This window comes from Alligator mississippiensis, chromosome 11 (assembly GCF_030867095.1).
Source record: "Alligator mississippiensis isolate rAllMis1 chromosome 11, rAllMis1, whole genome shotgun sequence".
Taxonomy (NCBI): domain Eukaryota; kingdom Metazoa; phylum Chordata; order Crocodylia; family Alligatoridae; genus Alligator; species Alligator mississippiensis.
The window spans coordinates 18234397-18257305 of NC_081834.1; the positions used below are offsets into that span (position 1 = coordinate 18234397).

A 22909-nucleotide genomic window follows, 5' to 3' on the forward strand; every position below is an offset into this window, starting at 1 on the left:
TAACTTCTATTCCAGGGAAAATCCTAGAAACATTCATCAAAGAGGCTATATGTTATAAACTTGCAGAAGGCATGATACTGAATGACAGCCATCGTGGCTTCATCGCGGGCAGGTCTTGTCTGACCAACCTAATTTCTTTCTATGATCAGGTGACTCGTTACCTGGATGAGAGAAAAGCGGTTGACATCATATACCTTGACTTCCAGAAAGCCTTTGACCTGGTATCCCATGAGGTACTGATCAGAAAACTGGTAGATATTGGGCTCAACTGCAGGACTGTCAAGTGGGTGCGAAACTGGTTGCAGGGTAGGACACAGGGAGTCCAAATGAATGGATCAGACTCGTCCTGGTGGGATGTGGGCAGTGGCATACTCCAGGGGTCAGTACTTGGCCCAGTGCTGTTCAATATCTTCATCAACGACCTCAATGAGGGGGTGAAAAGCCCATTGGCCAAGTTCGTGGACGACACCAAGACATGGGGTTGTGCGGATACACCCACAGATAGGCTGCAGATACAAACAGGCCTAGACAGGCTGGCATGTTGGGCAGAACAGAACCAGATGAGGTTCAACATAGAGAAATGCCAAGTGCTGCATCTGGGAAGGAAGAACCCCCAGCACACCTACAGGCTGGGCATCGCTAACTTGACCAGCATGACAAATGAAAGGGACCTGGGGGCAACGATAAACCCTAGCATGAATATGAGCTGGCAATGCAATTCAGTAGCCGCTAGGGCCAATAAAACTCTGGCATGCATCAATCAATGCATCTTCAGTAAATCCAAAGAAGTGATTCTGCCGCTTTACTCAACATTGGTGCGGCCGCAGCTGGAGTATTGCGTCCAGTTCTGGGTGCCACACTTCAACAAGGACATGCTAAAGCTCAAGAGGGTCCAGAGAAGGGCCACCCACATGATCAGGGATTTGCATGGCAAGCCATGTGAGGAGAGGCTGAGGGATCGCAAACTCTTCAGCCTAAAGAAAAGAAGGCTGAGAGGGGACCTGATTGCGGCTTACCGCTATATCAGAGGCATACATCAGGGGCTCGATGAACAACTGTTCACCAGGGCGCCCTGGGGGAAAACTAGAAACAACAGCCAAAAACTCCGGGAAGATAGTTTCAGACTGAACATTAGGAAAAACTTCTTTACAACTAGAGTATCCACACTATGGAACATGCTCCCCCCAGAGGTGGTGCAATCATCTACCCTAGAGGTCTTCAAGAGAAGACTGGACGGTCACCTGACTGTGGCTGTCTGACCCCAGATGTCTTTCCTGTTCATGCAGGGGGCTGGACCCAATGATCCTTTGAGGTCTCTTCCAGCCCTGATTCTGTGATTATCAATTGTTTGCTTTTTTCCTTCCAGTGGGACTTAAGTGCTAGCAGAGGGGAAAAAAATATTTCAACCTGTAAGTCAGTAATTCAAAAAAGTGTGTACTGTTTGAAAAATTAGTTATACCCCTTGCATTTTGGCTTCTGCTTACTATTACATGCCTTCCACTTTCTCTCACCTGATCCTTTAAAACAAAACAAACTCTACTGGTGGCATCAACCTGGTCTGGTCAATCTTGATCCTTTTGCCAACATAGAAAGAAGAATATTTTCAAACACATCTTATGCTTGGTTGGTTCCTGCTTGGATCAATATTGCTGTGCTCTGCTTTTTTCCATTGAATTTGGTCTCAGTTTTATGCAATAAAATAAGGCAAAACATACTTATGAAAATCCTTTAGTCAGAAAAAGGACACTGTAAAAAGAAGGAAAGACTAAAGTTGAATGGCTGATAAAGAAGAAAGGGAGCACTAGTCCTAAGGCTGTAAGTTAAGAAGAGAGGGGAAGAAGAGAAATAATATTTTCTCCTGGAAACTACAATTTGCACTTTCCTAAATGTAAATGATAATTTAGAAAAAAAATCAGCTTGGAGTACATAGTAAATGATGTTGCCAGGATACTTCCTGATCATGTTAATTAAACTGTCCTGTAGATTTCACTTAATTACTGCATAATTTGCATATTGGACATAATGGTGTTCATTGTTAAAGGAAGCTTTTCTGCTAAAAGGATGCGCACTCATTCGCTTTCAGGGGAGGGGGAAGTGTTCAGCAGCAAAAAAGAAAGTTTTCTTTCTATATAATTATGATATTTGATTAGCAAACTGGTACATCTCTAATGCCCCTCAGTAAGATGGTATGTTATGTGCGCTCCAGGTTCTTTAACACACTATCACTAAGGCCTGATTGAATTAGCTTTTCTCTTATTGAACAGTACCTGATTTTGAGATGCTCATTGCTTTCAGTGGTTCCCACTCATGGAGTAAAGTCTAATCAACCTGATGAGCTTTTGAAGAGGGTAGCATATTCTATTCTGTGATGAGCTTGCTCTTTACAGGTCCCCCAGATCACTCAGAAGAGTCCCAACAGTAAGCAGTCTGTCCAGGGTTGTTGATATGCTACTCATTTGGGGCTCTCTTCTCTGGGATTTGCTCCTACTGTACCTCTAGATCAGTTTTCCCTTCTGCCTGATGTATCAGGGTGGGAGCGGAGCAAAGACCTGAAGAAAACATGTTCTTTAGAAAATGCCTGGATGCTTCAGTTGGAGGAATCTAATGCCTGAGTTCAGGGGACCCATGCAGTGACATATGGGGGGAGAGAGTGAGAACCACCCGTTGGACAGGGCACATCCTCTTACAGAGGAAGAAGAAAAGAGCTGAGAAAGCCAAGGAGGAGAACATGAGGAAAGGAGCAATAGGGAAGCAAAACAGAGAAGCATTCAGAGCTGTTGTGGGAGGAAACAGGTTGAGGAACGTGGGAAATAAATGGCAGTCAAGATTGTTTTTGTTTAATGTTGCATCATATAATAATTCCTATAGATTATATTCTTCCCATCCCTAATGCCTGCTTCACAACTGTCTCGCTCCTTCTATAGTCATTTATGCCTGAGCTGAATGAGCATAAGAAGTTAGCATAACGATGGTGCTTTATGCCCAGCTAACACTTGTGAATGGCTACACAAGGTACAAACTGGTGGAAGACTGGATCCCTACTGTCTAGTCACGCCTAAATTCCAAATACTACACTCAGCCAACATCCTGCCTGAGCACCCTTTGCCCCTGGCTTTCATAAGCCAAAAAAAATTCTTCATAGATGCAGAAACTCCAGATTTAGGCTGGAAACGTGTATCATTAAGAAAACTGCTAGGATATCTTTTGTATCTAATTTTTTTAACTTTTTTTTGTTTTTTTAACCAGGTGATTATAAACAGCACAATCACTCCTAATATGACCTTTACTAAAACATCGCAGAAATTTGGTCAGTGGGCAGACAGCAGAGCAAACACCGTATTTGGTTTGGGCTTTTCCTCTGAGCAGCACCTGACAAAGGTAACTCTAAGAAGGCTATTGTGTTTCTAATGAATTGAATGGCATATGTACTGTAGCAACCCATCTGGCAGGAATCTCCTATAAATTAGATGCTTCTTCAATTGGTTAACTATAGATTGTCTACTTGCAAGTTGTCTGTGCCCGTTAGCTAAGTTGTGGCTGTGTATGCAGCACACACCCAACATCCACACATTATAAGTTAATTGTTGGGGCTTCGGTGGGCGGGGGGGGGTGTCAAAACCTCTTAGCATTTTTTTAAGTTTCCTTGCCCAGTATGGCTGGAAATTTTAGTATTTTCAGGTAGCCTAAGCAGTTTATTGGCATCTTTTATTTATTCCTGACCTTTGTACTTATTTCACATGAAAACTACATTGAAAAGAGTATTAAGGCTATAAAGTGAAGCTCTTAAGCAGTGTGGATCGCCCTTTTGGGCAGGTGTCATAAAGCAGCCCTGCACCCTTGCCATATGCTATTCCAGTCTCCTTTCCCTGCCCAATCTGCTGCTCTGCTTTCTGCTTCCTTCCCTGCTTCCGTCCCTTTGCTCTGTGTCCAATTTCTTGTTTTGCTGCTATGCTGCCTGTCCCCTTCCGGATGCGCTGTGTACCATTTGTCCCACTCATGTATCAGATTGGCCATCCCTGCTTAAAACACCAAAAATACTGGAATTAGGTACCCTGTACATATTTACTTCTCCCCTGGCACAGGTACTGTAATGCAGTCTCTGCTTTACTATTTTAGCAGTGACGTCCAACTAATGCGATTATCCTATAAGCCATAGTTGCCTTCAAATAAAGAATGCAGAGCTTTGGCTGTAGATTAGTAATGGCGTGTATCTGAGTGAATTTGACCTGTTGATCAGTCCTCAACTGCTAAGGGGACTACAGCTATTAGCAGCTACAGGAGCGAGTTCATATTTAGAGCCTTAGTTTGAAAAAGCTTGCGTTTTCAGAGTTGATGGCAGAGGCTTGTAGTCCTAGCTTTCCTAATGTGTGCTTTACACAGATATTACTGTTGCCTGCAAAACAGGGATTGATTACAGCAGGAGGCTTGTAAAATATCCAGCTGCCTCTGGTAATGAATAACCAGCAGATTAAAAGTACATACTCTCACTGATTAGACCAATAGCTTGTCAAGTGAACATGAGCAAGAATGTTTGTTCATGCAGTAAAGCAAGGTGCTTCTCCAACACACAACTGATGTTTTAAGCATGAATGCCAAATTGTTATTGGCACCAAGTTTTATCAGTTAACTAAACACAAAGTCCTTGTACATTCCAGTATACCTTAATTGCATTCCTTTCTTGTTTTGATCTAAGAGCTACCAGAGTTCAAATTTATAGAGCTGCTTCCAGTTTCAGAAACATCAAAGATGGACTATTCTTGTAAAACAAAAACCTGATGGCTGCAGCTTTACTACTTTTGGTCAGTTGGGTGAATTTTTTTTAATAAATTTATTTTACCAGATGTGTCTTACTGAGTTCATGCAGTTTTCACAACACTGTGTTTTTGCAAATATGTGGAAAATCCAATGAATTTTTGTAAAATCGTTATTGCTATTGAGATAACCAGACCCATGTCATGGTAAGATTCTGATTCTTCTTGAATGTTAACTGACTAATAATAAAGCAAAAAAACCCCAAAAACATTTCCATTAAAAAAGGAGGAGATCCTGACAGTGATACTTCAAGAAAGGTATTTTGAAGCAGAAAAGCTTAAAAAGAAATGTGTAGCCAGCCTGCCCCAGCCTGTCTATCTAAACTAATATGGAACCTCCTTAAGCTATCCTGAGAGAGGAATGCTTGTACTAATAAGTAAGCAAATGGAAGTATAAAAGGATTAAAATAGATTCAGGAGGCAGATAATCTTTCATACATGAGTTTGTACCTGCAGCAGATAAACATCTTACAATATGTAACATCTGTATCCCATACGAGGAGATCATATCTTCTCTAATAATACTTTAAAAAAAATATTACAGTGGTGACTTTAACTGATGCCATAATGTGAAACGGGATAGATTGCCAACTAAACAAACAAACAAAAAAACCCTCCCATCTAAAACAGCCAATAACTAGAATCAGCAAGTAAAGAACGGGGAATGAGGGATACTTGTAGTTTCTTCACTATGATGGAAGGACTTACATTTATTTCTGAAACTGGAAAAGCATGTACTAGTATTGGTATAATTTTAACATGAAAATCTGCTATATCGATGCTCGATGATAGAATTGGAATAATTCATATCTCTGGTAATAGAATCCAATTCATGAGGTTAGAGAGGGAAATTGGAGATCTAGCTAAAAGACAAAGGCATTGTGAATAAGACTAAAAAAATTGATAATTCTGTTATAGACAACACAAAGATATATTAGGTGGGGGCCCTTTGCTAATATAGAGGCATTATCTCAGCTTATAGTTACAGTAAATGGATATAGGCCAAACCAGGAGACTTAAGGATTGATATATGAACAATTTACTATCTTCTTTTCTTGAGGACACAAGGGTAATTATTGTGAAGCACCATCCCCTTTTATACCATTGTAAGGTGTCCATGCATCTGCTTCCTTTGAGAAATAAATGTATAGTATGCAGAGGCCATGTAACATGACCAATAATATCAACTGCTCCAAAAGATTAATTCCACTTATTAGGTACTGAAGTGTTTGTGAAGAGAGTTGGTTTACTAAAAGATTTAAGGTGGAAATAAAACAGCTGACCATATTCTTAAATCACTTTTGTAACTGTTCTGCAGATGGATCCTTAGATGAATCAAGATAAATACAACAGGATATAAATGTATAACGTGAATAACTGGTAGGGGCTAGGAGTGTATTTTTTAAATTTTATTTCTGGCAGCAGTTGTAAGACTTATTGGGCAGGAGGTATTTTCCAAAATGTTACTTTGTCTTATGCCAGGGGTGGGCAAAATACGGCCCACGGGCTGGATCTGGCTTTCCAACTGATTGGATCCAGCCCATGGGCAGGAGTCCGCCAATTGATTTGTAATTAGCCTGCAGCACTCTGCATGGGAGCGAGCCCTGCCCACTGTTGCCTGGGGCAGCCTGGGCCAGCCCCAGCTTGCATGCACAGCTTCCTGGCAGGGCTGATCCTGGTGCAGCTGCAGCCTCCTGGGCACTGGTCAGCTCCTCCCACCTCAAGTGGCTCCTCTTCCTCTTCCTGCCTCTGCTGCACTGCTCCAGGCAGCAGGTAATGTGGGGCAGCTGTAGGGATGAGTGTTGGGCACCAGATGCCCTGCAGTGGGGCAGTTCCTGTCCTAGTGCGTGAGGCTCCAGCTCCCAGCTGCCTTCCATTCACTTGGCCAACCCCAGGTGGCTGTTCATTGTGCCTGGTGGGTGGAGTGGGTGGAAGGTGGCCCGGAGCTGGAGCTGGAGCTGGGTCCCTGCATGCTGGGGCAGGAGCAACCTGGCTGCGGTTTTTCCCCCCCCCAGCCTGGCTAGGCATCTGCTGCCCAGTCCGCATTTCCACAGCTTCCTATGGTACCTGCTGCCTGGAGTGGTGCAACAGGGGCAGGAGGAGGAGGAGGAGCCGCTGGAGAAAGGAGAAGCCGAGGAGTACCTGGGTAGCTGCAGTTGCACCAGGAGCAGCCCTTCCAGGAAACTGTGCACACTGGCCTGGGTCTGGGTCTGGGTCCGTCAGTGGGCTCATGCAAGAACATGGCACAGGCTGCCCCTGGTGGGAGCAGGCAGGGCTTAGTCCCATGCAGAATGCTATGGGGGCAGCCATGGACTGGGTGCAGAGGGGGACACCACACCTTCACTGCACAGCCCAGACAAACTTTTCCCCCCACCCCCCTCTTTTCCTAGGCCCCCTACCTCCAGCCGCTTCCTGGGACCTGGTGCGCTGGCAACCCCCAACACGCACACATACCTACCTCCCCAACACTCACCCCCCCATACACCCCCCCCATACCCTCTCACATACACCCCACCCCAGCACACAATATACTTTATTGTATAAATAAGGCTTTATGTTGAGCTATTATATAATCACCTCTATATATACTACTCAAAAAAGATAAATCAGGACACAAATATTTTTTGAAGTAAAATTAAAATATGTTATAGTAGATGTTTGATTTTTATTAAATGATTTGTTTTTTATCTATAATTTGTTAAAATGATATCTTCTAAAAGATTTCTTGTGTGCAGCCCTCGGTAGCTCACCAAAACTCAGTACGTGGCCCTCCAGGCAAAATAATTGCCCACTCCGTCCTATGCCATCCAATATATTCCCAATACAATTACATTAGGTTTCTTATTAGATTTTCTCATATAATTTGCTTGTGGTTTTGAGGAGTATGGACCATTCAGTTTGATGTGGTAACCCACAGCAGTTCCTGGTGGGTTTTTTCCAAAAAGTTTCATAAGTCCAAGTTTCATTTCCTATTTAGAGACTGCCAGGACATGATTGATCTTAGAGATGGGTTTTTAAAGGGAAGTTAGTATAGTTGCATTCACAAATGTAGTTCTGTACTTGTGTAAAACAACAGTGGGCATGTGAGTGAAGACTCCAAATGTCTAAATTTCAATATATACATGCAGAATGCCTTATATGCAGAGCACTGTGAAGTAACACAGAGCTCTGTGGAGCATGTAAATATATTTCACCATTTGGTGCACCTCCCTTTTTCTAGAAGGGGAGGTAAGTTTTCAAGTGAAAGACATTTTTTTTGAAGTTGGATGATTCCTTTCCAGGTCTTTACTAAATTTGCTTCTAGCAGCAAATACACTGTAGACTTAAGTAAAACCAGATGCTGGACTGTCCACATTCTGCATGCGAGTCAGCTGTCCTAAAGGTGACATAGGGGAATACTGATAAGAAAGTTGTTTAAAAAAAAAAAGAAGAGATTCTTCCAATCACCTGATTAAAAAAAATAATAATAACTGTGGGCTCTGAATAAACCTGTGCTATGATAGGGTCAGCATCCACTGACTTGAGACTTCCATTGAGGAACAAAGAGCCCTGTCCTTGGTTTTCTTCTGTATATCCTGTAGGATGGACTTGCCGGTGTTGGTTCTGACTTAGACTTTGGTGCATGTGGCAAGGCAGCCAAACTTTTCCAGTTTGGAATCTAAAGGTTTGCCTGCGTGGCATCATGCAGTGCTGAGCTAGCTCTGAACAAGCGGGTTTGGCACTGGAAGCAGCACAGCCACGCTAGTAGGGTACTATGGCCTGGGCCTGTTAGCCATGTTGAAAAGCAGTGTGTGTGAGCCCTGGATTGTATAGCGTAGACATCCTGATATTCTGGCCTTCTGGTTAACTGTTTGATGTACATAGTCTAGTGCTGCTTCAGTTTGTTTCTTGGCATACAGCACTTTTGGCCTATTTCTGAGTGAATTGTCTTGTGTCAAGAAGCTTAACAGATGCTGGTAATTGGTTTTTTTCCCTTCAGCCTGTAAGGTCTGAACTCTTGATCTTTATAACCTTTGCGAGTGTGTTGCAATAACCTAGCAAGGGATCCTATGCACTCGCCAGGCCTTTTTTTTCACCCAGCACTTTGCTTTTCTGTTTGTATTGACTTTTCTGCCAATCCATTTGATGATAAAGACTTGACTTGTTGTGTTTCAACTGGCGTATCAAGGAGAACTGCCCAACTGAGCCATTTGTGCGTCTTTGGCCATTATGCTGCTGCATCCACAAAACCGGATGGTGAATTTCACATGGCCTTGGTTCTTATAGCTGTTTTGCAAAAAAAAAAAAGAAAAAAGGCAATTACTGTAAATGTAAATGAGGCAGGTTTTGAGGGTGGCAGTTGCTTTGCCGCTCCGGCACTAGCACAGTTTGTGCTGAGGGGAAATAAAATGTAACACCAGATCAGGAATTAAAACCCAAGCCTGTACAAATGTAAAAAGATCTAATAAAATGTTTTTTGAGGTGACACGCTAGCTGCAGATTTTAAATAACCTTCAAATAATTCATACTGTATGACATATTAGTACATCCAAGTCCCCATTACATTTCTATGGGCAAGGTTCATAACCAAATGTAGCATTTGTATGCTGCATAATCATGAGACAAAAAGTGCTTCTCAAGACTTGCTAACAATAAATTCATTCTTTATCACAGCCAGAGACCACTGTTGGCTAAAGCACAGTGATTGGGTATTATATATATTTAATGATCTGCTGCAGAAGCTAGGACTAGCTCTGGCATTTATTTTCGTACCTGCAGCAGTGATTAGCTTTCCTTTCTTCTTCCACCTGCCCTCTTTCCATCTTTTTATGAGTTTGGAAAGTTTTGCCAGCCTGAGAGAATTCATTCAGAACAGCAGAAGACGGATGAGGGAAAAGAGCAAAGATGAGGAGGAGGACAACTTTTTGAAATATTACTACTTTTAAAATATAATTGACCTGCTAGAAATACATTTACTCCTTTCTCTTTCTTTTTTTCATTTATTTAGAAATCAACTAAGCAGGCACTAACTAAGTTCACTAGTCACACCTTTAACTAGGATATACATGTTAAGAAAATATGTGCTGTCACATGAGATACTGCAAACCATCTATGCCATAGGCTGCAATATCCACCTATGAAAGGGTGCCAGTCAAAAAGCCCAACAATATATTAAGAAAATCCATGGCCCCCTATCACAGAAATTATGCGCAACTTTTTTAAAATTCCCATTGATCTTGGTTTCAGATACAACATACAAAAATTCTTATTAAATAAGTCTCTATTATTCTGCCGGCTGGAGTGGACTTTCTGGACATAACAGTAATGTACTAGTTCCAAGAGGTGACATGGGGTCTTTCCTATCTTGGTCAGAAATGTCTCATTTCTTCCTATGCATCAGTTACATTAGAAATATGGCAGAAGTTTAGGCCACTCATATCATGACTATATATTTAAAAGAATAGTCGGATGAAAGTTTTTAACCTCTCAAGAGCTAAATGCATCTATCCATTGGTGAGAAACAGATTCATGAAGTCTGAAATGTACACAATATCTAGGAGTAAAGTGTTGTAAAGAGGGAACTACAAAACCATATGGACCGAGTGCCTAAAATAACCTGCAAAAATATAAATACTGTAATCTTCTACTATAATTTCAGTTATAGCAAACATTTTCCAGAAAGGGAGGTGCAAGATTTCAAGTGGAAGACGTTTTTTAAGTTGGCAGACAAGTCTTTTACTGATCTTACTGTTGGAAACAAATTTAGTAAATAAACTGTAGCTCGCATTATACATTAAAGAGTGGGGGCTTCAGTTAGTCTTTTTTTAATCATGCTTTTGTGTAAAACTTGACAATGTTCTCTTCACAGTTCTCATTTTTCTGACCTGTCTTCTCTGACCATTACAGTGTTAGTTTGTACAAGCCATTTTTTCAGATCTTTTCATATTTGTTCCTAGTTTACTCAGACTCATGAATTTTGCATGTTCCTACATAAGATTTATTATAAGAGAGTGACTCAACAATAAGCCATGTGGAAGATACCCAAATTTAAAGCCTAATGTTAACATAAAGGATGTTAAAAATAGTCTGTCTCTTGTAGATGTTTTGATCCAATAACAGTAGCAGAAGTAAATATATTTTACATGGAGAACTTTGGAGTTTCATCACTTACAGATGAAACATAGTACGGTTGTTTTAATGAGTTTTGTAGATCTACATATATACACTTATGTATAACTCACTCATCCCAACAAAGAATACTTTCTTCCTACATTCAGCTTCAACTGAATTTAAAAAAGGTGGCTGGTCTCTAAAGCCCATATGCATCTCATGAACCATATTCCAGCAGCCTCCACAAATTAAAATTTGAAATTTAATTTGTTTTTTCGCACGTATATGCACATTGAGTGGCATCTTAAGATGGTCCAGGTGCTTAATGGAAATTTCCCTTCTGTTCATATGTGTGCAGATTGCTCCTAAAATTCTGGAAAAATCCAAACACCCCTAACAAATCTGTGCTTCTGTGCCGCTGACACTTTTGTAGGCATACCTGAGCTTTGTATCAGCTAATGAGGCCCTGGTGGCAGGTTAGCTATGGCAGCATGAAACTCAGCACTGGCTATACTCCCACTTACCCAGCTTTTTGGGTGGGTTTTGCAGCCTGCACTGTGCTCTGTGCTGCTGTTGCTCTGTTATCACAATTCAAGACTGCTGTGCCTAGCTGAACGCAGTTGCACTTTCAACTGACATGGAAATATACCCCGCCTGTTGTAGCACTTACTGTATTCAGGACCCTGTTCTCCATTGGATAGCAGTGTTCTCCATATGGAGGAGGACAGGGTTCAGAGTAAGTTTATCTGTCCTACATGCAACATAGGGACATGGGAATTGCCACAGTGAAACAGACCCATCTAGCCCAGGAATTGTCAACCGGAGGTATGCAAACCCCGGGGGGTTCTTGAGAAGGCCTGGGGGGGTATGCATGGGTGGGTGGGGTTGGAGCGCTGCCATGTACCATCCCACACTGCTGCACAGGCCCTGCCCGCCTGACCAGATGCGGGGTGAGGGAAGCTCACACACAGTGGTTGCTGCCGCTCCACATCCAACCACGCCCCCCCGCCCCCCCATGTCCAGCTGCTGGGAGTACACTGATCCAAAAAGGTTGAAAACCCCTGATCTAGCCTGATATACTGCCTGTGGTGGCTAATACCAGATGCTTCAAATCAAGCCTATTTGATTTCATTGAATTCTGGAATATTTCATGGGCAGTGATAGAAGGGCAAAGTATTATTTACCTGTTAACATATTATAAGGATTAAAGAGCCGCATGATCTGGCTCTGTTACTGGTGTAGTCGTGTCCCCTTGATGACCTTTATAAGAGGTATTGGTGAGAGAGAGATCGGTATCTCATTTCATGGATGACTGAAGGTCTCCTGTCGGGCTCCCCCGTTTTAATCCATCTCAATCTTTCCCCCTCTTCTTTTAAACAAAATGTGTAAACTCTTTCTGAAAGTGTTTTTTGCTGTGACCTCTGGCTCTCCATTGTCTCTTCCTTGGTTGCAGTTCTTCCTTCTGTACCTATTCCTGAATTTTAGTGTGAAGTGTAGCCTTATTCATGTTTGAGTTCTTGTGCTTTATTTATCACAGTTTTTTTTTGTCCTGTCTATCCTGAGCCATCAAATGCTACATTGGCTATTCATTTTAGTCAATATAAATAAGAAAATAATAAAAACTCCTATTTAAATGACTTTTAAATGTCTTTTCTTTCCAGTGTCAGACATTTTTCAGTGATGTTTCTCATGCAAGTTTCAGCCACAGTTGGCAACTAGGTGGTACATTCACAGCTTTGTGCCCACCCTCTCTCCTCCTCAACACCTTTTATTTAGAGGTTTCCCATAACTATCCTTCCTTTATAATTTTCCTTTTGAAATCATATCTATGAAATCAAATGATTCTGTTAATGACTGGCATTTGTATGTAAAATCAAAAGGTAGAATGCCTTTTCTTTATAAGGCTTTTCAAAAGTGCTATACAAGTCCAACTGAGACTTGTTTATGAAAATCCCATCCTTAGTCTGTAGATTTAACAATAGAAGCTTCAATACCTTTTTCCCCTCCATGATTGAATTAATACCTTATGTGAATGAGAAACAGTTAATGCTGTTGTCTTCAATCAGTGGTCTACTAAGTTTTCATAGATTCATAGATTGTTAGGGGCTGGAAGGGACCAGCCCCCCCACTCTAGGCAGGAAGACAACTGGGGTCAAGTGACCCCAGCGAGGTGACTGTCCAGGCTCCTCTTAAAAACCGCCAGGGTAGGTGACTGCTCCATCTCTGGAGGGAGTTTATTCCACAGTCTGGACACCCTGACTGCAAAGGAGTTTTTCCTGGTATTAAGCCTGACACGGCCTTCCAGGAGTTCATATCCATTGGTCCTGGTCTTCCCCAGGGGTGCCCTAGTGAACAGTTGTTCACTGAGTTCCTGATGCACTCCTCTGATATAGCGGTATCCCACTATCAAGTCCTCTCTCAACCTTCTCTTATTTAGGCTAAAGAGACCCAGATCCCTCAGCCTTTCCTCATATGGCTTGCCTTGCAAGTCCCTGATCATACAGGTGGCTCTTTTCTGGACCCTCTCAAGTTTTTCCACGTCCTTGTTGAAGTGCGGCACCCAGAACTGGATGCAGTACTCCAACTGCAGTCTCACCAGTGCTGAGTACAGCGGGAGTATCACTTCCATAGTTTTACACGAGATGCATCGGTTGATGCATGCCAACGTGTTGTTTGCCCTGCTGGTTACTGCATTGCACTGCTGGCTCATGTTCATGTAATGGTCCATCATTACTCCTAGGTCCCTTTCAGTCATGCAAGTCAGGCTGTCACTTCCGAACCTGTATATAGGTTGAGGGTTATTTGCACCCAGATGGAGCACCTTACACTTGGAAGTGTTAAACTTCATCTGGTTCCGGTCTGCCCAGCTCTTTAGCCTGTCCCGGTCTGCCTGTATCTGCACCCTATCTTCTGGTGTGGCCACACTTCCCCATAACTTGGTGCCACACACCAGATTATCTCCCTTGGCCAACACCAGGTCTAGGAGAACGTTACTTCTGGTTGGCCCTTGCACTTCCTAGATCAGAAAAAGCTCCTCGATCATGGTCAGGAAACTGCGTGAACCATCTAACCTAGCCAAGTGTTCCTCCCAATTTGTCTGGGTAATTGAAGTCACCCATGACAATGGCATGTCAATGAAAAACTTTATTTTTGTTAGTCATAAGAAAACGAGACTTTTTTTTTTTTCTTTTTTTAGCGTAAGGCCATTTTTCCTACAATCCCATTTTTACCATTAGGGTTATTGTAACCACCTCTCTTTTTTCTTGCACTCATACCCTCAGATGAATGTGATTGCTCTATTTTCTTTTCTTCAGCTGCCTTTCCTTTAAAATGAGAAAATATTTGAGAATCCTTAACCGAAACTTACATCTTTTATCCTTAAACTTTAATAGGCTAATATTTTGGGGGGGGGGAGGAGCTGACTCAAACCTACAGCAACCGTCCCTTCACTTTTATTAGTGTAACCCTTCTGCCAGGCACCAGTCAGCAACACAAGGGCCGGGTTCACATTTTGGGCTACCTCATAAATTTATACCTGTGGCTCAAGTCCCCACCCAGAAATCTGGGAACACTAAATTAATTACTAGGGTGTCCCACATAAACAAAAACATGTGTAACCAAAAAAGAGATGTAATACAGAAAACTGGAAACAACACCAAATGCAATGTGAAACGCTACTAACTACACAACATAGTCTGTAGGTTGTGCTACACCAGGGGAAGCTGCTTGAGAGCACGGGTCCTTCAGTGGTGCAAGGGCCCCTCGGTGTTCTCAGATGGATAGTGGCATGGCAATCTTTGCTCCCATGAGCAGAGGAGAGGCTGTATATGTGTGTGGGAAGCAACTGTGGCTCCAGACAGCATGCACACGCCCCACACTTGCGGGCTAGACTAGATGGCCTGCTGAAATGAAAACTGCAGAGTAACTCCAAAGGAACTAAGTTTATTAATGGTTACAGCCAGCGCAAAACTGGCAGGATTAGAAACACCCAGGTTCCAACCCTGTTTAAACTGCCAGGCCTAAATCCTGGCCAGCAAACACCCAGTATTCATCCCTTAAAACCTCAAAAAAGGAAAAGGAAGAGAAAGGAGTTCCAGACCTTGGGGCAGTTCTCCATCTTTCTCCCCTAGACCTGAGCTTCCCTTTGCACTAGCTGCACTGCTTCTCCCATGCAGGAGACTTTACTTTTCAGCATCTGCTACCAGCGTCTCCCTCCAAATCAGTCTAGCTCCCTTTATATCCCTCTGCATGACATCACCCTGGCCTTGTCCAATCAGTTCCTCTCCCAACCAGTCGATCTAAGAATCGTCTGCTTCCCTTGGCCACTGAGGCCAGAGGGTTTTACATATTGACCCCAGATATGACCCGAGCTTGCCATGTGCTGACCACATGACCAAAACACAGGGACAGTCTTGCCCACATAAAAAAGAACAGACAAAAAAGCACATTACACATCCAGTGTGCCTAGGGGACATTGCATTAGTTTCTAAGGAAACTATGGAGATATTGCCCTGATTCTAAGACTGTTACTACATTCCTTTAAGGGAATCCTGTTTGTTTTTATCCTGAAATCAAACAAAGAATTAAAATATTAAATCTACAAAAAAATGTAAATAGCCAGTACTGTTTGTATAGTCTTTGGTTATTGTGGACTGTCAATAACAAATATAAGGAAATTATTCTAAATTGAGTTAATATATTGTAATGTTTTGTAAATTAATTTATTGTAATTATAAATTACTTGAATAAATATTCTTCATGTATTTGGCAGTTTGCAGAGAAATTCCAGGAAGTAAAAGAAGCTGCCAAACTAGCAAGAGACAGATCTCAAGAGAAAATTGAAACGTCAAGCAATCATTCCCAAGTAAGTTGTTTGTCTGTAAAATATGTACCTGTGCACACGTACACACATGCACATGATTTAATGCTAGTTTTTCCAATGAGCGATATATGCTTTGTGTAGCTTAAAGTCCTAAAGATCATTGTTAACTGTTGGCTATTAATATTGTTAAAGGAATATTCTTCCTTCCCTATCTTCTTTCTCTATTTTATAACTATAGTTATCTTTTCAGAACGTTTGAGTTGTAATAATTAAAAAAAAAAATACCAAGATTACCCATAGATTCTTTCATACAGTTGTCAATGGGACTGGTCAGTGGAGAGTTTGTCTTACTGTTGTGCTCAGGAATTTTATAAGAATTGAGATCTTTAGTTATGCTTGCTTTTGCTATTTGCCTAACCCAGTTCGGTGCAAGGTAAGTTTGTACAGTTAAAGTACAAGCTTCCGTAGAGGGCTTTCTTGTGTCTCACTGACCAAATTTGGTAATACAGAAGAAGTGCTATGGTATATAAGCAGAAGATAAGCCTTTAACATCCTTTACTGTTTGTGACTGGTAGGAAGAGCTCTTGCAATGCATGTTTGAAGAACACGCTCTCTCCAGGACTGCCTTGCCTAGCAAGGTGTCACTATCTTGTGTTAACAATTAAAAAAAAAAAAAAAAAGATATGAGGTTTTATCACAATCTCTTACTGTAATTTACTGTATTTATGTAAAGACTAAAGCTAAGAATCATTCTTGTTTACTGGCAACTCATTTGTGTTTTGCATAAAAGTGTTAGCATTTGGAGGAGAGTTTGACTACGTTTCATTTGACGACTAATTTAAAGATCAAGAGAACATTTAGTTGTTTTGATGGGAGCTGCGGTGTGCTAAGCACTTCAGAAAAAATACATCAGTCCTCTTATTGGATCCATAAGCATAGACCTCAGAGCCTGACTCTAAGTAGCCATTTATTAAACATAGTGAATAACCGTCTTTAGAGTCTCTTCTACTTTATAACGAGGGACCTCTGATGAACAATATGTGAAGCTGATTTCTTTGGAGCAGGAAAATCTTTCTTTTCTGCTTCCAATAATGGATTTTAAAAATTTCTTGAAAATTTTCAAACATCAAATCAGTAAATCATGTTTCTCATCTTAGCTTTTATTACCGTTGTATATGTTTCATGTTCTACTTTTGTTGTTATCATTTATAATGTATGCATGATCTAAGTTGCTATAAAAGGGTAGTGTACATAGAAGTTGTCAAAAGATTGGTACGTGAGCCAGGTTTAAAAAGACACTGATCTCTTAGCTACTGGTCTGACTCTCTGCCAGTTCGTGCACTCATCTAAGTAGGCTGTGCTATGTAGCTACATCTCATGTTTCTGAAGGAGTTGAAAATGTTTTTGCTAAGTGCAGAACACACTTTGTACCGTCCACACTTTATTCTTAGGTTTCCTCCCCTTTCTGACTGTATTCCTTTGAAAATTAATATGAAGATGGGGATAGCACCATGTTTTGATTGGAAAAAAGAGAAACTTTTTGACTCCTTTGTACACAATATGCTTCACATGCTTAGTGAGGAAGTGCTTAGCTTTGTGTTGCTGCCCTCTGCCCTCCCAAAAAAGCCAGTAAGTTGACTTTAGTTTGTGGATGGTGCCACAGGAATCTGGACGTGAAACACCATGTTCTACCCGCGCCTCGAGTGTAAATGGAACAGATGATGAGAAGGCATCACATGGTGGCCCTGCTGATGCACAACTGAAAACTGAGAATGATAAATTGAAAATTGCTCTAGCCCAAAGGTAAAGCTTTTTAAATATTAGTAAAAGAATGTGCAGCGACTATTTGGTAATGATTGCCTTTTGGATCATTGTTAAGGGATAATTCAGTAGCAAAAAGGCAGCTGTCAGCCCTAATTATATTTGTGCAAAAGCAAATACCAAAGTATATGAAATAGCAGCCCATGTGAAAAATGGAAATCGGGTAAGTGGATCTGTGAAAGTGCCTGCAGATGGCCAACCTGTTCTCAAAAAACAAAATAAAAGTAATAAATGTATTTGATTTTTAGCACAGTACACCAAGTGACATGTTACGGTACTAAGGGGCACAGGCATAAGAGTGAAATGCATGTGTATTTTGAACTTGCTTGTTAGCCTGAAACAGCTTTGTTTTACATGTCTATTTTAAATGGTTAACAGGTGGAAGGTTTTAGTTAATTCCTAAAACTCATCTAAAGGGCTAAAATGATAAAAGTGTGTGTGCGCGCATAATATATAATATTACTTAAATAAATCACCAAAAGGTCCACTTACACAATTTAAACCCAAACCATTGAAGGCATAGGTTATAGCAGAGATTCTCAGCCAGCATGTCAGAGAACCCTGGGATGCCATGAGATCCTTTGAAGGGTGCGGAAAGTATAAGATAAGCAGGTTGTGAGGAGATAAGCAGATAAGAGCAGGCTCAGTCTCTCTCTCGGTAGCTGCTCTCCCACCCCTACTGCCTGCCCCCTCTGCAAGGAGGTAAGCCCTGAAATAAAGGAATTATTTTTTTAATGGGGTGCCTCTCAATTCACAACAGTTATGCGGAGGTGTCTTGACTCTCAAAAGGTTGAGAACGTCTGAGATGATGACTCAAAAACTGTTTTGACCAAATGTGAAGTTCTTTTAATATCAAAATCACACTGAAGGAGTGTGCAAAAACTATTTGGTAATTAAGGGTATTAACAGCATTTATTCAGATGTGGTTGCATTAATCTAAATCCATGCAGTAAAACAAATGAATTGAGGGGGTTTTAGTAGGTACCTCCTGGTATCAAATTGGAAGACTTACCACTTCATTTTTCTGATCTCATCCATGCTGAGATAATCTCTCTCTCACCTTACTGATACTAGCTTAAATAGCCTACCTCGTATATGTGGGTTCAGGAATACAGAAATAACATCTGGGCCATTGGGGAGCAATTGATGCTTATAGTATGTGAAACCAATCTTCAATTCCTCTCTGATTTTGCTGGCTATACCTTTTCTAGGAGAATAGATGAGGGTATTTAAAATTACAAAAGGGAATTAACTCACCGTAAAAAGTTAAAGGAAAAATTTAACTTTACTGAGCTTTCTGAAAGTCTTAAGGATGCATTTTAAAGCAGTGCACAATGTCCCTTGGAGTCACATTTTGTATGATCTGATTTAATATATTATTTGAAAATGGCCATAACTATAATTTGTAGCCATAGTAAAAATCTAGAAGTTGAAATGTTCTGAGCAGTGACATTAAAATGCTATCATTCTTTTCCTAGAACTTATTTGCCATGTCTGCCTCTTGCATATGAATGTGTCCATGAATTAAAAGGAAATATATATCAGGTTCAACTACTTTAAAAAGCTATTAAAAAGAGAAAAAAGGAAGCAACATAAATAGTATTAGCCAGGTAGAGATCCAAAGGTTGAACATCTTGTATAAGGCTACGTCATCACACCTTTTTAATTTTTTAAGTAATTATAATTTCAAATTGCTACTCATGCTTAGTAGCTCTACAGTCTTCCAGAGGTTGGTAACAGCTAGGCACCAGGATACCAGGAGCTTTCCACTTTCTTCATTTACCATCTCTTTATATTTCCTGTAGCTTGGAAGGTAATGGGAATGCAATGTTTCATTTTTCAGTGGTAAGTTTCAGAGCTTTATAGGTATTAAAACCAAACAGAAAAACAGCATATTTTACTTCCAAGAGGCCCAAAGTATTTCTTTTTTCTTGGTTTAGTAATACAGTATCTCAGATGGTGTCTTCCATCTTGAAGGATCCCAGCATCCTTTACAAACTGATATACATACTGTGTACAGGGGACACCTTTATACATGTGTTTAAGTCGGCAGGCCCAGATGAGCTCCATCAGAGGGTACTGAAGGCACTGGCTGATGTCATTGCACAGCCACTGGCGGGAATATTTGAACACTCGTGGCGCATGGGCCAGGTCCCGGAGGACTGGAAAAGGGCCAATGTGGTCCCCATTTTCAAGAAGGGGAGGAAGGAGGACCCAAGCAACTATAGGCCAGTCAGTCTCACCTCCATCCTTGGCAAAGTCTTTGAAAAAATAAGCAGTATGGCTTATGCTCTCTAAAGGCTGGTTAGCAGACAGAAGAGAAGTAATCAAAGGTCCAGTGTCCTTTGTAACAAGGGGTCAGTGATAAACATACATGGGAGCCATTCCATTAGGATGCTGTATCCAGTTTAGTTTGCTATCAACCTTTACAATTGGGTGCATTAGAAGAAGTGGGAGTAAAACATGGGTGAATCTAATACTGTTCTGCTGTTCTTAGCTCCTCCAATGTAAAGAAATGGGAAACAGAATTGCAGACTCTAAGAGAAAGCAATGCCAGACTAACCTCTGCACTGCAAGAATCTGCTGCCAGCGTAGAGCATTGGAAAAAACAGTTTACAGCATGCAAGGAAGAAAACGATCAACTCAGGAACAAGGTAATATGAGTCCAATACATAGTTAGCAGTAAAGAACTATTTGAAATGCCAGAGTCCCTTTCCCTTGGGTACCTGAGTCCTACTTCTTTTTCCTCACCTTAAGCCATTCTTCTCACAAAGCATCTGTGCTACATGGGTGCTTGCAGACATTAAAAATGGCACTTTAAACTGGGTATGCTCCCAGCACATGCTCAGAAGAAGCATTGTTAACTGGACCCAGCTCACCCAATGTCTGTATAGATCAGGTACTTTAGTGTGGCTTTTCTGGCACTTTTATCTAATAGCTGCTTGAATTAGCTTTAGCTAAAAGCACTATAATGCCCCACTGAAGTGCCTGATCTATACAGGCGCTGCAGAGCTGGGTCGAAGTAATATGCTGCTTCTTCCGGTAAAGCAAGGGGAGTTTTCTGGTTTGTTTGTTTGTTTTTTAATGTCTGCAAGCAGGCATGATACTTCCCAATGCAACCAGCAGCAGTAGGCTTTCCAAATCCTAAATCTAAAGCTACCAAGAAATCTGCAGACTACTGGGTAACCAGCACAAAGGTCACATTTCCACCAATATTAGAATTCAGACCCAAAGACCAAATTTTTTTTTTTAAGTATGAATTTATGGACATAGTTTTAAGATAAATTTAAAGTATTTTAATGAGTCTCTTTTAAAACCTTTATCTTATATTCCTTCTTTCCCAGGATAGAAAAAGAAGACAGAGCAATGTCATCTTTTTGTGTTTGTTTGTTCTCTCCATCTTCTGGCTTGTCTGCTGCCTCATCTTACTCCTTATATTAGAAATCAGAGAGAGAGGAAAAATGGAGTAGAGGGAATAGAAGAGACAAATAGCTGCTTTTCCCTGCCTCTGGCATCAGAAAGCTCAGAACTCAGAGCAAGTGGGAGGACTGGGGCTTACATATTGCCTAGGATAGTGGTGCCCAACCTTTTCACCCCTCAAGCTGGATGAATGGTGCCAGGTCCTTCTGCAGGCTGGCTCCAGTTGATGGGCTCAATCCAGCTGCAAGGGGTTGGGCAGCTTGACCCTGATCCACATGCATCGGGGGGTGGAGGGCAGGGCACTGTTGCCCTAATCCAGACATGTGTGGTTGGTGGGGGTGGGGAATGGGGCGAGAGAGGCCCCGATCCAGACTCATGTGAGGGGTGGGGAACAGCCTGGCCCCGATCCAGACTGAGGGGAGCACAGGCAAGAGTAGGGAGGTGGCCTGACCTGATCTGGATATGGGGTGGGGGTGGGGCCTGGCCCTGATCCCTGCCCCCCACTTTGCTGTAGTGACCCGAGTGAGGCTAGAGCTGGCCGTGCAGAGCTTCCCTTGTTCCTTACTGCCAAACATTTGAACCTGTGGGGAGCCCCACTGGCTGGATTTCATGGCTCTGTGGGCTGGAATTGGCCAACAGGCTGCCGGCAGATTGAGATAGTATGGGCACCTGAGTGTTGCAAGATAAAGGTTTGTTGCAACAAACCTGTTGTTTGCAAGATAAAGCTTTGAACCATGCAATAGTGCAATTAAATCTCAGCTAGCCGTGCCATGACATGAGCTATTCCCTCAACACTACCCCCACAAAAGGGAGGAGGGGTATGGAGCCAGACTGAGAATCAGGCCCACCAGCTTCAAAGAATTGTGTCTCCACACCACAAATCTGAAGAATATATCTAGTTCCCAAAAAACCCTTTCTCGCCCTGAGTGTATAATTTCATGCTATTGTAGTGCAAAGATTGAATGTGAGCTGCAAGAGAGAACAGTTGAGAAATGCAAATTTAGATATTTAAAAATTCTAGTTTAGAGACAGTAGAAGATGCTCCTCTAATGTGGTGCTGTCGATCAAAGGCTTGTCATTGGCCCGCACATTGTTTGCCACAAGTTGGAGTACAGCAAAATTTCCATTTCCAGGAGCACTGCTTGTTGTGATATTTCACTCTACTGATCCTACATTACATGCTAAAAAGTTGGGTCCTTTTGTTGCTGGATCCCTTTTTTGCCCTTCCATTATGTGGGTTGCTGAGGGATTCAAGCGTAAGGATCAGATTGTAAGTGATAATTTTTTCACTTGTCCCTAGGTTTTCAAAGTCCTTTTGCTCCTTTTTTGGATGCCACTAGCCTTCAAGTGAAGAATGTTACAGCTTGTGGAAATATTTCTGGTAGCCAGGTTTAACCTGACTTGCCTGTTAGGGCACTAACAGTCTTGAAGGAATTCATTTAGTCTTTGCAAGAGAGATTTCATACATAGTTGTGTGTGACTTGGGGCGTTTGCTTTTTGAAACATTGTTGTAGTTCAGAGAGAACGAAACAGTACTTCACAAGAATATTTCATTGTATGTAGACGCCACTTTACACACTGGGAGTTGGAATGATTTGATGCTAATTGTTAGCATCTCGGTATTATTAGTTTTCTAGAGGATTCAGGCTCCCAGGGCCAAAGAGTTAGTGTTTATTAAGGATAAAGACAGAGTTTTCTCATGTAGGAGGGAGAAACAGCCACCCGAAGTAGTGAATGGTAGCTAAGTAGTAAAGTATGCAATATAATTATTCACTTGCCCCATGTAGAGTATCTCACAAAAAAGATGCTCTCACTGGCATCACCAGATGGAAATGTGCCACTTTTTACCAAGTGTAGTCTTCAAAAGAAAGTTTGTCACAATGCTACCTTACTGTGGCTGAGAGATTAGAGTACCTAGAGGCCAGCCATTAAATGCTTCCTATGC

At 41.6% G+C, this 22909-nt stretch overlaps 1 protein-coding gene across 3 annotated transcripts in view; it reads left to right on the forward strand.

The window, feature by feature from the left end:
- The window catches only part of HOMER2 (homer scaffold protein 2), a 105488-nt gene that overhangs the window by 73198 nt on the left and 9381 nt on the right, over positions 1-22909 (forward strand). For all 3 annotated transcript variants that reach the window (XM_059714635.1, XM_059714637.1, XM_059714636.1), the window contains 4 exons: positions 3247-3378; positions 15673-15765; positions 17387-17526; positions 20042-20198. In XM_059714635.1, coding sequence (XP_059570618.1) covers positions 3247-3378; positions 15673-15765; positions 17387-17526; positions 20042-20198 — 522 coding nt within the window. The remainder of the gene's footprint in view (positions 1-3246; positions 3379-15672; positions 15766-17386; positions 17527-20041; positions 20199-22909) is intronic.